Source organism: Sparus aurata, chromosome 20 (assembly GCF_900880675.1).
Source record: "Sparus aurata chromosome 20, fSpaAur1.1, whole genome shotgun sequence".
Taxonomy (NCBI): Eukaryota; Metazoa; Chordata; class Actinopteri; order Spariformes; family Sparidae; genus Sparus; species Sparus aurata.
Genome location: NC_044206.1, coordinates 9,916,684 through 9,933,493, shown reverse-complemented (window position 1 = coordinate 9,933,493; position 16,810 = coordinate 9,916,684). Strand labels below are relative to the sequence as shown.

Here is a 16,810-nt window from a genome sequence, read left to right as displayed (position 1 = left end):
GCAGCTTTTGGACAGCAGCACACGTCTCATCTTTCGTTCCGAGGCTCTATTTACACAGGTTTTTCATCGTCGGCGCAGACTTTTGTGTCAACATCCATTCACCGTCAAAATGCTTCGCTCGGTTATACCCAAAGATGACTAATAAAATTGCCTTTTTACCAAACTGGAGCAGGTCTTTTCAATAAAACATCGCGTGCTTCTTTTTTTTTTCTTCTACATTCTGCCTGACAAAGCTGTTAGGATGTGACCTAGAACAAGCTCCGAGGAGGCAAGAAGACACGTGAAGAGCAAGTGGAGGGAGATGAACAGACAGACCGACGGCGCAGCAGGCAGCATAACATAGGTTGCATAACAATGACTTTTTTCAGTACAGTACAGCCGGCCTGCCTGCCTGTTGATATGTGGGCGCGGGTGACTGCGGGACAATGCGAACTCGCCGTGTGCTGCAGAGCAAATACTACACGAGAGAATACTGTTGCCATGACAAGGAGGAGAGGAAGAGCGAGATGGAGAGAGGGTTGAGTAATGACAGAGAAGCAGTTTTGCAGCTGAAGAAAAGAAGAGGGTTTTTTTTTTTTTTTTTTTATCCATTTGCAGAGTGAGGAGAAAGAGGGAATAATAGATGAGTCAGCTGCTTACAGTTTTTCCGACGGCGAAACCAAACAAGCGGCGAAATTACACTGTACAGCCGGTAGCAATGGAGTCAGGCCAAACATGAGATGGAGGCACTCCTACATGCATGTGCTGCGGCTCCCTTTTGATGTTTTTTTTCTTCTTTTTTCTTTTTTTTTTTTTCTACAGTACACATCAAGGTGCACGGCTGAGTGCGTTGTCTTCCATTTCTAACAGAATATGTTCTTGTCTGGGACATGAGGAAAAAGCACAGATACCATCCCCTGCCCCGGGAGGATTGCCTCTCCGCTCCACGCTGGATGTCTGGCTTCCCACGAGGGCGGCGGTGGCTTTGAAAACCGCTCTGTGTTTTGGTGCCTCTGCAGTGTTATGTAGTGCACACTCATGTTGCGCGCCGTTGCTGACGGCGCTGTCTGTTACCTGGCGGTCGTAAGCTCATCATCCATGCGCTGTCTCATCAAGTGCAGTCACACTTACTGTAATCCTGACGTCGCTGCAGCCCCTCGCCCTGCGGGGGGATTTCAGGCTAATTTCTTGACGGTGGCATGCTTTTGAATCCAGGTGCAAACTGTTTTTACCCACAATTCTTCAAGTTGTAAACAGCTATGATTCAAGCATGAGTCAATGTACAGCCACTGTTACAACACACCCTTACAAACAGCAAGCAGCTCTTAAAGGTGCACTATGTAGTTTTGGGGAAGAAATTTTAATCATAAAAAAAAATAAATGTTTATATTTGGCGGACCCTGCCACCTTTCTAGCACCAAACAGTGCTCTGGGGACCTTATTTTCCCCTGAGAACAGTTTGTTTATTCAGTTATCAAGTAAAGAATTAATCCCGAGTTTGTATTATTACGTCATTTATATTGTAGAGATTTAAATTTGAATTTCTTCTCCAAAACCTCACAGTGTCCCTTGAAGACAAATGGTACACAGAAGACGCTAAATCTTTTACATCGGGCAGCAGTAATCTCGCAAAGCCGGGCATTCATCTTGTCAAGCTCGCAGAGGTCTGAAGAAAATCACAACAGCTGACCTTTAGAAAATCTTCTGGCAGCCGTTCAACTGCCTGCGAGGTGGAAAAAAAACACCTACCTATAGAAGCGGTGCACCTGGATGGAGTCAATTACAAGTCAGAAGTGCAGATTCCCCCCTGCGGTGGGAGAAATACAATAAAAGAATGTTCCCGCATGAATCTTTTACGAGTTTTCTCACAAACGACAGGATTGGATGCGGCTCCTACATGGGTAGCAGCAAATATGACTTGTTTCAAGTGTAACGCACATCTGAATCAGGATTTCAGCATTGCGGTGTTTTTTAAATTGAATCGGTACACAGCCGGTGTTTGGAGAGGTGGTTGAGGTTCACCCATCTCCCCTCCTTTACAACGGAACTCAGATACACAGAGTTCATAAAACCACCAGTAAGCTGTTTTTGTTCATTTGAAATCATGTCGCAATGTACCATTTTTGTCTTTTTTACTATAACGGAGTATAGCTTGGACTTCCAGCTAGCACAGGCAAGTGACAGACATCTAGGCGAAGCAGACAGTGAATAGTGTGCCACCCATAGAACCAGCAACAAGTCCGAGCCTTTAGGGAGGGGTTGGAGTTCAACTAGTGCCTTGGATAAAAGGCGCAGCATCTACAGTAGCTGATCGTTGAGTCTCATTCCCATGTCATCAAAGACTGATATTTTGGGATAGCCCGACCACACAGCCCACTGGTCAGCATTTGAGGACCCGGGAGTGAAACTAGAATATCAACCATCTTTCTCCAGAATCGTTTTTTTTTTGGGGGGGGGGACCTTTAACTCATGTACAATAACTCAAACGATAAGTTAACCCAAAAATTAAAAATTCAGTCATTATCGACCCCCCTCAGTGCTGATGGAATGTCAGGAGAAGTTGCGTATTCCACGCAACATTTCTGGAGCTTCACAGCAGAGCAGCATTGCAGCATTCTCCTTAAGTAGATGGGGACTTGTTTTTAGACGTAAAAAAAAAACAACTCGCGTGAAATATGCAAGATCCAAGTGACATCAGTTCACCCTGTAACCGAATGATCGAGCCCACTCTGGCGTAAATGCCTGATGTAGCACGTTACTCACGTCTTTTGTAACACTATAGCAGTATAATGTGCTGCAGCCTACGAGGTACCCACTTAAATGTTATACCGTGTATTTGTGCTTGCACATTTTCGTGGCCAATGCAGATTGGCAGCCAGGCGGACCTCCCGCTGCTCCGATGCAGCCTCTGTGAATTGAACGGAGAAGCCAGCGTTATTGCTCCTTTGGTATTGTTAGCATGTGGACGGATGGATCCCCTTACAGGATTACATCCACTGTCAACACTGCTGTAAGTGCGATCAATAGCACCCCGAATGGCTATTCCAGAGAGCACAGAGCAGTGTCTTATACTGTGGGAGGAAGTATAATGACACGGCTATGTAAAGAGAGAGGACTGGACTGCCGCTATTAAGAATCCCAAGCCCGAGCGCAGATGATGAAATTTTTATCAGGAATTTTAATTCTTTTGGATATTTCATTTTGAAAAATGTTATTCAAATGGAAGATAGGAGTGAATGTATTCAATCAGTTTTAACTTGTGGTACCTCGAGCAGGATCTACAGGTTATGTGATCATATCTGTCCATCTGACTGTCTGTGAGGACCGTACTGCATACTGTCTACACTGATCTACACAAAAAAACACCCTCAGAACAACCTTTCATATCAAACTTCCTTTGTCATAACGCATTATTTCCTGTACAATCAGGCTCCAAACAGGACAATACCTCCTGATTCTGCTGACCCGATGACCTTTCACTAAGCATGATCTACCACTACCTCCTGATTTAATTTGTGTGTGTAGGCAATGATGGAAAGTAACCAAGTACGTTTACACTAAGGTACAATGTTGAGGTACTTGTGCTTTACTCGACTATTTCCATGTTCTGCTTCCTTATACTTTCATTCCACCACATTTTGGAGCAAATATCCTATTTTCTACTCCACAACATTTATCTTATAACTTTAGTTACTAGTTACATTGCAAATTACAAGCTGCATCAGAGCTAAAGTGGCATTAGTAAATGCATTTTAAACATGTAGATAGCAAACACTGATTCTTATCATCAGTTGACACAGATCATTTACTTTCACTTGTGCTTTTGATATTTACAGGTATCAACATTACTCGAGTATGGCTTTTGGGTTCTTTTAACAGCACTGTCAGTTTAACACAAACATTCAACATCAACACTTCTGTGGTTTCCATTGGACAGCAAGGTAATCTGAAAAGTAACCAGTAACTAGAGCCGTCAGTCAAATGTAGTGGAGTACAAACTTCAATATAAAGTTTCACAAAATGGAAATACTCGGGTAAAGCACCTTGAGTATGTACCTGTACAGTACCTGAGTAAATGTATTTAGTTACTTCCCAGGTTAAAACACTGATCAATATCAATAATAATGTAGTAGAGAAGAAAACAAAATACAAGCAAAGTGTTTTGTAATCCTCTCAGTTTGATTCTGATGGTCAGAAAAATGCTGAATAACAGATCCAATAACTGGCGCCAATGCCAAGTCACTTAGTATACAGTTTAAACATACATGTAATACTGAAGTATGGCTTTTGGATCCTTTTTACCATGCTGCTCGTTACCTAGAAACAAAATGTGCTTGTAATTGCTACTCCGGTTTCTTCTCCTCGCTGCTGTAATCTTGGTGAAATACTCCAGTAGGAAAAAAATTTAAACAGGCTGGCGCTGGAGATGAAAACGCTGCGGTGACCCTCAGAGAGTCGGTGTGTTTTGGGTTCGGTTCGGTGAGACGCTCTGACCCCACCGGCAGACTCCCACTGCGTCCGCCTTTCATCATCCTGACGGGCCTCCTGGTGACAGCTGTCAGTCATCCAGCTGAATGGGGTTCATAGTGCGATGAAGTCGTCATGGTGGTGTTTATTTTCACTCTGAACTGTTACGTGTGTGTGTGTGTGTGTGTGTGTCTGTGTCTATGTGTGTGTGTGTGTGTGTGGTCTTTTTCATAATGATGAAAATGCAGGGATGAGAGGGTTTTTGCAAAGATGGACTCCGGAGCACAGGATAATAAAACAGTAGGATGGAAATGGCCGAACAGTTGGATCTATTTTCTGTTTATCTCTCATGATTGTGTGTGCTTTTTGGCTCAAATTGCCATCATCCTTGTCACCCTCATCAACTGCGTGCTTGAGGAGCTAACAGCGTTTCTGCGACCCTGGAATAATTATAGCGCTCTGTAAGCAAAGAGAGGCGGAGGAGAGGAGATTGTGGCTTGTTGTTCATGCAGAAACAGAGGCGTATTTGAGTAAATAGTGGAGGAAACTGTACGTGGAGGAAGCAGTAAACAATGATTTTTTTTTATCTTGGATCTTATGCATCAGCATAACGACGGATTGGCGAAGAATGTCTCTGAAGGGAGAATTAGCGGTGCGTGTTTTATAGACTGTATGTTGTGATGAACAACAGACAATGGATACAGTCCAATAAATCCTATTGTGACCACAAGTCAGAACCCTACAGCAGTGCTGCAAATCACTGTATGAGTCTGAAATTGTTGATGCTTGTTTTTTTGCTGATGTCATCATTTTAATGATCTTTTACCTCATGGAAAAGATGCATCAACAGGTATTTAAAGTTATAATGGAAGTGTAATTAACAGTGTACAGATTTTCCACTTTATTCACATTTAAAGGACTTTTTTAACATTTGGGGAAATGTCATTTGTGATAGAGATAGATAAGAAGATTGATACCACAAGCATGTCTGTATGCTCAATATTGAGCTGCCTAGGAGAAACAGCTTAGCGAAAATCTGCGAAACTGTGCGACAGCTAGCCTGGCCCTGTAGAAACGAATGAATCAAAGGTGCAATATGTGCAATATGTGAAGGAGCATGTTCATTAGTGGTGCTGGTGGGCTGGTTTTGTCACCTTTGGGCAGCTCCAGGCCAGCTGCCTGCCCGTTTCCAGTATTTGTGCTAATCTAAGCTAACCTGCTGTTAGGCCCAGCAACATATTTGCTATACATGAGTGGTATAAATTTTCACTTCTATTTCTGTGCCAGACTGCAAATAAGTGTTCCCAAAGTGTCAAATAGACGCTTTGAGCCAAATTGCACCACAGTCGTATCCAGATGTTTATCTGCGGCTCAGTGAGACTGTGTAATTTCATTTGCCAGCTTGTCATGACCTGAACCGTCAGCCGGCTTGGCAGAGCAGACACGAGTCCAGCTGGATACTATTTGTTTGTTGACTCTCTGGTATAAGACTGTTGAAACTCTATCTCACCAGATTTTATGAACAAGATAAAGGATTTTTATAGGATCACAATGTTGTGTGGAGTCCAAATGTGATATAGTGTTATCAATTCCTTGACTGCCCAAGGATTCACTACTAAACAGTTCAGTTTGCCTGAAATGAGTGAGCAGCGCCTGGGCTTTGATGAGATATAGAATTTCACAATCACAAAATTAATTATGAAACGAGAAAATTAGAGACCTTGTGTCAGCCATTTTGGCCCGCTACGAAAGACAAAGCAGTGGACCGGCTTTCATCGTGACCAGAGTGAATGTTGTTTTTTTTGAGAAATTCTATTAAAGGCGCCTGTTTCAATTACATTCACATAACCGTCAGTGAACCAGTTGTCCATAAAAAACTTAGACCACCTCATCTGTTTCTTTCTTCCCCACATCTTATTCTTTCCTCTACACAGCCTCACTCTCTCTTTCACTCTGATGCTCTTTTTAATCGTCTCCACTCTCTACCTTGTCAGTCAGTGTGTGTGTGTGAGTGTGTGTTTGTGTGGTTTGAGTCAGTGCCAGGGCTAAGTGATTAATTAGTAGCAACACAACGTGCTTTGCCTTGACAGTCGGACTGTGCAGGTTTAAGGCCTTTGAGTGCGCCCTGTGGCACAACAATGCACTGCTGTGATGAAACAGCGAGAAAATGGCGGAGGGAATCAATATTGGCGGGTAGCGGGCGACACAACTTCCCCCTTCTGTTTGCTGTGGAGCGACAAAAGGCCATCCGCATGAGCACCAATAACAGGGCTGAGAGGAAGAGTTTTATTTATAGGAGTGTGTTGGGATCATCCATCTCTTAGCGTCTATGTCTACAGTCTTTTCGTGCGCTTTCTGTCTAAATGATTCTGTCTCGCTCACTCTTACTCTGTGCTTCTCATACCTCTTTTGTTTCTCTGCCAGGCATCTTTCAAACTTTTCACTCACTCTCTTCATTCTTTATGCGTCCTCATCCGTCTCCCTTTCTCCTATTTCACTCTTCTCGCTCCCTTGCTCTTCGCCTCTCAACTTATTTCTTACTTACCAAATTATCAAGTGGCAGTTTTTTGGGGCTTTTAACACAATGTGTTCACTTAGCAGGGATACCTTCGCCTTCAGTAACAGGGATTTGCAATTATCTGTCAGGGACTAACGCTGAAGAGAGCGCCCTCTGAATTCCCACACTTATTTTAACATTCATCTAAAAGTCAGATTGTGCAGCTCGGCTACACTCTGGTACAACTCCGTCCCTTCGTATCCATCTGTACAGCCGTGGATGTGTTGTCCTGCCATCTGGTTTCTGAGTCTGAGCTTTAGGGTGCAACTGTGGAGGAGGGCTGATCCATTGTGTTGACTAATCAATTATGTCCATGGTTGAGAAGGATACTGTTACTGTAAAAATGTGCTTGGGTGCGGAGGACTGGTTGCCTGCTAATCACAATCTGAACAGAAAGCCTGCTGGATTTTTCCATAAATCATCAACATAGGTTTTACTGATGTTCACTGCCGTTAAGAGGCAGCAATTTTGAGTAACTGGATTATTTCCAGCTAGATGTGATGGAATGATGTTGGAGAGAAGACTCACACGTTCAACACACTTTTCGAAATCTAGTTATCACTTATTAAATTATGGAAATAGATACACTAGGCCCGCAGCTAAATTTGATAATCAGGAAAATGTAATTATTTTAAAACAAGCTGCTACTTCCTACTTCGTACGACAGGTGGTAAATAAGTATTCCCTTTAGCGGCAACATGCCACTTCACATGCTAATAGATAGTAATAGCATGTGGAAACGTGGAAAGAGTGCGGAGTAGCTCAACTCGTTTTGAAAAATAAGGCTTGGTGGCAAAATATATCTGCATTGTGAGTCAGTTGTTACACTTGAATACTACAGGTTGTATTTAGGAGTGCATCAAAACTAGTTAGCAAGCAAACAAGGAAGCAGAAAAACTCTAAAAAGTGATGGGTAATGGTTACTTAAATTAATGATACATTTTTGCATCAGGTAAAAGGGTAAGGATTAAAATAGTATAATGGATAAATAGCATAACATGTTAGCTTATGTAGTAAGTAGTTAGCTAAAAGTGACGGTTAACTGTTTAAAATATGTAAATAAAGATAATGGACAAGTAGCTTAGAATAATAATAAGTGTTTCTAAGTGCTCTATCATAGGCAACTGGGCTTGTTTCGGTTTCTTGGAGTTGTTTCACCTCTCATCCAATAGGCTTCTTCACTTCTAAATAACTGGAGGGGAGTTGCAGGTTTTTAAACTCTGTGTGGGAGTGTCCTTACAGAGCCGTTAAGGACATGTGTGGGCTCTGAGTTTCAGAATTGTTAGGGCAACTTGTGGGATGTTGACCCAACCGGCCTTCATGTGGGTTAATAGGTCTAGGTGAGCCCAGGTGTAAATGGTTGTAAAGCTGTCTGGGGAGGGAACTCAGCACTGCACTGTAGGTGGGTGATAAGTAGTGTTGTGAGCCGCCTCCTCTGTTCAAAGATGGTCATCCCAGTTTGACATAGATGGATTGTTTTACTTGTCCTTCAAACCATCTGTCCTCTCTGGCCAAGATGTGAACACTGACATAAACGTCCAAAACGTGACAACTACATCTAAGAACAGTGGTCATGTTGCACAAAACGCCAAAACAATGAAGTGAAATGGCTGAATGTGATGAGTTTGCCTTCCTGCCGCAGCAGCAAACTTATCCTCAGGTCAGCGTTATAAAGATGGTCATACAGTCCCATAAAACAACTCACGAAAAAAGGTCAAGGGGGAAGGCTGAGAAAGAGGATGAAATTACTCATTTTGATATCAAACATTGCCATGTTATTTAAAAAATGTGTTTTAATTCAAAGTCACTGGAAATTTCTTTAACCTAACACAGAGGGCTCACTGACACCGTTCAGATAAAGTAATCAGTAATTAATAAAAACTCGAGTATTGTCGCTCTTATAATGACACAAATGTACTGGCATGCAAAGTCCAATTATCGGTTAAATCTCATGTTATAGAAAGCAGATGTATCTCATCAGTGTACATACACTCTGGTTTCTGTCCAAATACGTAATAGGCAGCATTATATACAATAAGCTGCAGCTGTAGAATGATGGCAGGAGTCCACTAGCTGATGGTGCTGGCATGAATGGATGTTAATGCGTCCTGAGACTTGTGAAGCGTTGACTTTATTTTCTAAAGCAGCAGATCACTGAGTATCTATAAGGGGTGGTTGTGTTAGTGGAATATGTATGAGATCCTTCCTGTTAAGATGCTGAAGATGCTTCCATGTACCCGTCCTAAACCTGATTGTAACCCTGTCCTTCCATGTGTCCACAGAGGGTGGTCAGATCAACAACAACGTTGGACCAGGCTCAAACATGGGCCAGCAGCACCCTTACCCTGCTCTCAGCCAGCTGGCCCACGTCTATGAACAGCAGCAACAGCAGCAGCAGCAGCAACAGCAGCAGCAGCAGAACAAGGATATCAACAAGTACGCCTCCCTGAAGGCTGTGGGTGAGTGTCTGTCAAGTTCTCTTATTATCTTTAAATTATAAGACAAAGTAAAGAACAGAGGATTGTTTTATTGTTTGATATAGGCAGTGTGCTCCATGGATCTATTAAGGGGAAATCTGTACAGTGTAGGAGGCGGGGCGCCGTCCATTTCTATGAAAACTGTTCAGCAGAGCATGAAACTAAAAACAAATCACCTGGATCTCCCGCATAGCCTCAACACTGTGCAGCCCAGAGAGCATGAACATTAGAGCGGCTAACTGGTTTTGTCCTCTGCTGAATGGGGATTGGAAGATTTAATTGTGATAGGGTTCAGTGGGTTTCTGATTTTGTCGGTCCGGTCAGGTGGACGAGCTCCAACCAATTTGATTTTGTGTCAACCGACTGGACCGGTATGTGTCAAGTGAAAAAGCGGAGAGAACCAGCAGCATGTGGCTAATTCGTAGGAGCCCCGGGATAGCCTGTTAGCTCAGCTTAGTGGTGCGTTGCTTATGTCTTATTATGTTGTAATAAAACTGAGAGCCCTGAATACAGCGACGCTATGCTTCTCTGGCTGACAACAAGAGGAAACTCCCATCAGTAACGAGTTGGTGCAGGTTATGCTGCAGCTTATTAGCTTTACACACTGTTGTTGTAGCCTGCAGTACAAGGCCTTGTTTTAATCTGCATAAATTACTGCATTTAGCTGTTAATATAAACTCACACTTCCTGTATCTGCTTCAGATGACTTCCTTTAAAATACGTCCTCTTACTCTTTCAGTGGACAGACACCCTTCATCTCTTAACCAGGCTTTTATTGTGAAACAATAACACAGGAGCGTGTCGTGGAAAACTCATTGACTTTCAGGCGTCATATACGTGACTGCTTTAGCTGAAGTTATTTTATTTATAATTCTGTTGGTGAACTTTGGACTAAGACAAGTTAATTCAAATTGTTGTGGTAAATGAGGACACGATTTGTTGCAGTTGCCCTGATGGACTATAGTGTGGCTGCACTCTTACTCATGGGCTCTCATTACTCTCCTTTTGGGAGTCCTGCACGACTTCTAGTGTAGTAGTAAGTTCAGTAACAGTGGTCCGGTCTTGTCTTAGGCCTTATATCAAGCCAGTTTGAACATTTCTATATCGGCTCAACCCTATGTCTATTCTAAACATCGAAAAAAAAACACACATTTTTAGTGGCCCTGATGCGTCAGGTTTATCAGCCCAGCGCTGAATATCTTCCCCAGTACACTGCTCACTGGTTATAAAAAAAAAATAAAAACAGGGTTTGTTTTTACCAGTTGTTGCAGCTGGCTCTGACTGTAGCAGCTTTTTGGACAGGGGGGCATCATCACCACAATGAATCTTGGGAATTCCTGTAAGCGCAGTCACCATCTGATACATCCTGAGCTGGCAGAGAACATTTTCGCGAATGCACACACAAAGGGCAGCGCATGATTTCTTTTTTCTTTCTTTTTTTTTTTTCCTGGAGGTGTCCAGGGACGATGTGACTAAACTATCGCGTTCCTGCAGGCAGCCTTGACAGGTGTTATTGATCGCGCTACCAAACCAACCACGCTGTAAAACACAAACAGCCTGCTTATCAAGCTGTTTGACAGCTTAATGCACGCCACCAAATTCAATGAGCTCAGTCGCCGGTGCAGCTGGTTTTGAATTCGCCTCACCGTGCCCAGATGTTATTGGCAGTGGCATCGCTATTTCGTAACGTGGATTCATGGGAGATTGACTCGCGAATTTCTTCGGTGTGTCTGGATCAAAATTCCGCTCGCTCATGCCAGTTCTTATCTATAAACACATCTATATATCTGTAGGTCCAGCCACCAGATGCTGTTTGTCTGCATTTGAACTCTTTATTAGAAAACAACCAGACAGATTTTGTCTCTGAAAAGCCTCTCCCTGCATGCCAAGCAGCAGAAAGTAAAGTATTTGATTCAGATCCTACCTCATGCTGCATGTGGCGGGGCCCCTGACTCATCCGCAGACAAGTTACTGTACCAGATTATCATGATTGTTTATGCTGAGTGCTGCTTTTTTTGCCCCAATAGCGGGAAGATATTGTGTAATTACAGAAGCAGTTTAGAGATTTGCCAGAGAAACAGATGAATAAAAAGTGACACATCATGATTGAGCTTAAAGGAAAGCCAGCGTACGGAACATCAGTGTGGATGCTGATTAACACTGTCATCACGAGTCCTGGACCCTGGCTTCTTCATCGCTTGATGCTGTATTTTTAAAACTCCCATATGACTGGCTAAACATAGACATCAGGCGGTAGATATTTTCAGCACTGCTACAACTGTGTTTGATTGCATAAAACCGTCAGTTATCTGAAATGCCACATAAGAGACGCCTTGCTGTCAGTCCCCCAGGTTCAAAGAACAAAATGATTCTTTTCTCGACCAATGTTCAGGAGAGAGGGGATCTATCGTAGGAGAGGCAGAGATGCCAGTTTCTCAGCAGACAGGAGCTTTGCTAGATCAGACTGCAGCGCAGCCACAAGACTCTGCAGTTTTTAGGAAAGGGAAGTAACCTCACTGTTTCTCAACTAGAAGACCTCAGTCTCTGATGTCAGGCTGCAGCTTTCCTTTCATCTCACCACACTTTACACCAACACATGGATGCAGCACAGGCTCCGAGGATAGAGGAAGGCACTTGGACATGGGGAATGTAGAAAATCTCTACCTGTAGGGGTTTTAGCTGAGGTGGCTTGATTGAAAAATGGTGCAAGGAAGAAGCAAAACCACAAGCAGGCCATGGTGAGCCGGGCCAAATCTGAACCACAGTTTATTTCTATTCTGGTGGGCCGGATCTGGCCCACCTCTGGTTTATTTGGATCGCTCGTGGCTGACATGTGGCCATGGTATAGCCTTGCTTGTAGCTCAGATCTGGCAAACTAGAGCGTACAGCCCTGGTGCCATCATCCCACGAGGCATGTGGGCCCGATGGACGTGTCTGGTGTCAGCCAGATCCGGGCCAGAACACTCTTGCTATCTGGCGGGGTCACGGTCTGGTGCATGCAGCCACACTCACACTGATCGATGCACAGAATCCAATTCAGCCTGGGAAATTTTAGCTTTGCACCTTCAGCAACATGTGATAGCACAAAAAGCTGACTGGCATGCTAGGCAGTCACACTATGATGACACAAGGGGAAATGCCATAGCTGAAAGAATCTCCTGTCTTCTTTAAATTGTGGAGTGCTGGATAAGACATAACAGACTGTTGCCGTTGCTCCACCATTGTAGGGTGTATGTGAGTACACATATACTGTGTTGTTGTTCCTGAAACATCATAATTAATGTTACTGGGACATCATTAAAACTGATAAATCGTATTTCTGTAATGCCATCAGTTAGTGACTCGGGCAATAATATTCATGTGGGAGAAGCTATCTATTCAAACACATGATTAATGTTGTGAACAAGTCCATTTTAGTACAAACCAAGATTCCCTGATCCTAACCAAGTCTTTTAGTTGTCTAAACCAAACCAAACAGCAGAAGAAAACTTAAAATGAGCTAAAAATTGTATAATTAGTGTGAAAGTGAGAAGTGAGCAGGATAAGAGTATGTTTGAAGCGGTATGCAAACCCTTGTCTCCTGCTAGAGAGTGCTACCCACTCAGCACCGATGGCGGTTTTAGTTGTGGTTTGTTTGGTAAGTTGAAAGTGTGGTCCTGCAGTAACATTAATCATACTGTTCCTGGAACAACACCAACACCAGTCGTTAAAGCGGCTGCATGATTGGTTAGTTGCAGTGATGGTCCTGGAGCAACATAAATTATGATGTTCTGGGAACAGACACAACATGTGAACACAGCACGTTCCCATCTCAGGTCTTCAAATAGTGATGCAGCTTTGTAACTTCCCTCAGCGTCTCATGTCGACAACGTACATAAGTTAACCTTTGGCTGCTGTGTGTGACATGCATTTCCTTTCTGCCAGAAAGCCTTTTTAAATCATTGTTAAGGTCAAATGACAGTTTGGTAAGGTTTAGGAAAACATCTATGACTCAACTTTGCCGATATGTATATGATCATGTGTTGTGCAGTTGCTCCGATTGTGACATATTGCTATGGAGGAGCTCTACGACTGTGTGAGATTCAAAGGGAAGTTACAGACATTGATATTGGACTCCCTAGGTATGAGTTGCGAGGAAAAGAAACCCATTGAACATATTTCAATGTTATATTGAGAGAACAAAAAGGAGGAGTTATCCTACAGTTCACAGTGTTTGCTGGTAGAGTGCACCACATTTTCTCCTCTCAAAACACAGAATCTTCTGCGTCTCAAAAGATATTTAGATCAGTGACTTTGGTCAGTGAATTACACTTTGATTTAACTACAGGCAGAACCACAGCAACATGCAAACCTTTTAAAACAAGAAAGCTGCTAACTCCCACACACTTCTCTGTGCTTTTTTTGTCAAAGACCTCAAGATGAAGCTTAATTACTGCCGGTTGTGCTCCTAATGGTATTTCAGACTAAAAACACAAAAATGTGCCCGCATGGGTGTAAGAGCTTGAAACTCTTGCAGCCCTTTGCTGATTTTTGAAAGAGGGAAACCATTTTAAACTGTGAATGAATTCTGAATCAAGTTGAATTGTGAGATTTCCAAGTGGAGGTCAGCCATTCCAAAATTCAAATGTTTTATCGTTCATTTTCATTGTGAACAAGGACATCGTTTCTCAGAAAAGCCTGACTGCATAAAACTTGGACGGAAGTGTACCAGACTGAATGTTCGCTGTGACTGATTGCTGTTCTGAGGCACTTACAATGTGCAGTTCTGAAAGGGAACGACTGCCTGAAGGGGGTAAAATCAATCTGAGAAGCTGTGGTGGGCTCTCAGAATTATATTAGAGCTACTGTAAAGTGTACACTTTTCAAGTTAATGGGATACAAAATTGCAAAGCTACCAGTGGAGTTCATTTAGATCACTGAGAGTGAGTTGACTCTCGGCATCAATATAGAAATTACAATAACTTTTAACGATGTGTAAAGGAACTTCTCCTTGTTAAAGTTGAGTGACGCCAATTCTCTGAAGAATAACTGACTTTATGTGATGAATCAGATCTCTTTAGCATGAAGGGAGGACCCGAGCGGAATGTTTTCTCTGGACATTCAGATCGCCTTTACGTATTTATGTCAAGTGTTAATCATGCCTTCCCCAGGGGAAATGATCCCTTGAGACAATGACTGTCAGCTAATCTGACTTCCTGACAACACCTGAGGCAAAAAGATTCGCTACTCATCTGACTTCCTGACATCTCCCCACACCTGAGGCAAAGAAATTCGCCACTCATCTGACTTCCTGACAACTCCCCACACCTGGGGCAAAGAAATGCGCCACCCATCTGACTTCCCAACAAGTCCCGACACCTCAGGCGAAGAGATTCACTCCACATACGGCTTCTTGACAGCTCGCCACACCTCAGGTGGAGAGAATCGCCCCTCATTTGAAATTCTGACACGTTCTAATCCATAAATTTATTTTTGAATCTAAAAAAAATAATTCACTCCCACACATCTGTCAACATCTTATTCCCAACCCCACTTCGTCCTCTCTGCTTCTTTACATTTAAAATGGCCCTTCAGCACTTACCAGAGACCATTTTCCCTCCTCACTTCTGCTCCTCTTTCCTTTAATGTCTCAGCTGGTATTTCTCCCCCACGTCCTCCTCCTCCCTCCCTCCCTCCCCCCTTCATTTCTTCTCACCTTTCCTCCATGCTCCATCCCCCCCACCTCTCCCCATTTCCCATCGCCTCGTCTTCCTTGCTTCTGTCTTCTGCCTCCTGCTTTCACCTGTGCATTTTCTCTTACCGTTTCTTCTGGCTTCTTTTGTCTCCCACACGCACCATTGCCTCTTCACCCCCCCGACTCCCACCTCAAACCATTATGCTCTATATTCCTCCTTAAAGAATCGCTGGGCTGCTAATCTGGATCTTCCCTTATAGCGGCTCATATCTGATTCCGTTTCTGTAATTGAAGGGACCCCCTCCCCTCAGGCTCACACTTTACTGACAGCATTCCATTCCACAAGTTGTATTCAAGGAGGTTCGTATGAAATGATTGGAAACCTGTTCAGAGATATACAGCACAGGAAGCCTGAATTTCCAGAGGCTGAGCTGCCATTACTGGAAGTCAAATGATAGGTGCGTCACACACAAGCCGGGAAAAATATGTACGTGTGTGCAAAGTAAGAGAGGGAGAGGGCTTAAATGACGGCAAACAAAACTAAAATGCCAGCGTTGGCTCTTTTTGGAGTCACCTTTGTGAGAGCTCCGCTAATCTTGAGCAACACTAATGGGCTTTTCTTTCTTCTCCTCTTCTACGACACAGTCCAATGTTATCGCCACCTTTTGACCCCCTGAGAAATAGAGCCGAGTCTAAGATCAACAGCATTTCCCCAATTGCCTTCTTTTCCTTTTCTTTAATTGCTTCTGCCACTTTCCCAACGGTCTACCATCCAGCTGATAAGCCACACTCCTGTCAATCAATAGCCATCTCCACTGTCCCCCCGCGCATCTATATAAGGTCACTTTATCGAACTCTGACTGCAACCAAGGCTAAAACCAACTAACAATGGTCCCTGGATAAAGACCTGTAGCTCAACCCGGAGGAGGATGCAAACTTCTAAGTGTACGAAAGACAAATTATGGCCCAAGTCTGACGCAAAATCTGAAAACTGCCATGAACTCTCAACAGATGACCATGTTCTCACAGGAGCGGTAATGATAACAACCAGTGTATGGCTGCTGGCTTATCGGTTTTTATTGAGGCTTAGTGGTATCTTTCCTTTAAATATTTGAATTCCAAAACTGCTTTTCAGCAGTGGATGGCATTTTTACATTGTAATGACAACACACATGGACATGAACAAGTTGCTCTCAGTGTGTGTGCAAAAGAGGCACTAAGTTAAGACTCAGTTTTTGTCAGATTCTGTGAAAGAGACACCACGATGCACTGAATAAATACATAATTCCAGCCTTTATTCTTATTCTTCAGTTAGACAGATATCGAAATGTACCATTTTGCCATGCTATGTATCAGTCATCCCAAAACCATTGTATTGTCATACTATCGTTATCCTGGGCAACGCGTCATGATTCGTATCGTATTGTGGGTTCTCACCTCTCGCCATAGCATGACTTGACAGGAGTAAGCTCTACACACAACAAGGCTTTGAGCTAAATGCTAATGCTAACATGGCAACACGCTGACAATTTTTTAATTTTTTTTATTTATTTATTTATTTGATTAGGTCAATGCATATTAATTAACATATCAAAGAGCATCAAAAATATGTAAATATGCCAGAGTTAGCATAACTGCTAAATTTCATCTGTCGTC

General features: G+C 43.1%; 1 protein-coding gene across 2 annotated transcripts in view; it reads left to right on the top strand.

Annotated features, from left to right (window-relative positions):
* The window catches only part of shisa9a (shisa family member 9a), a 61,754-nt gene that overhangs the window by 30,456 nt on the left and 14,488 nt on the right, over positions 1-16,810 (top strand). For both annotated transcript variants that reach the window (XM_030399995.1, XM_030399994.1), the window contains exon 3: positions 9,286-9,462. In XM_030399995.1, coding sequence (XP_030255855.1) covers positions 9,286-9,462 — 177 coding nt within the window. The remainder of the gene's footprint in view (positions 1-9,285; positions 9,463-16,810) is intronic.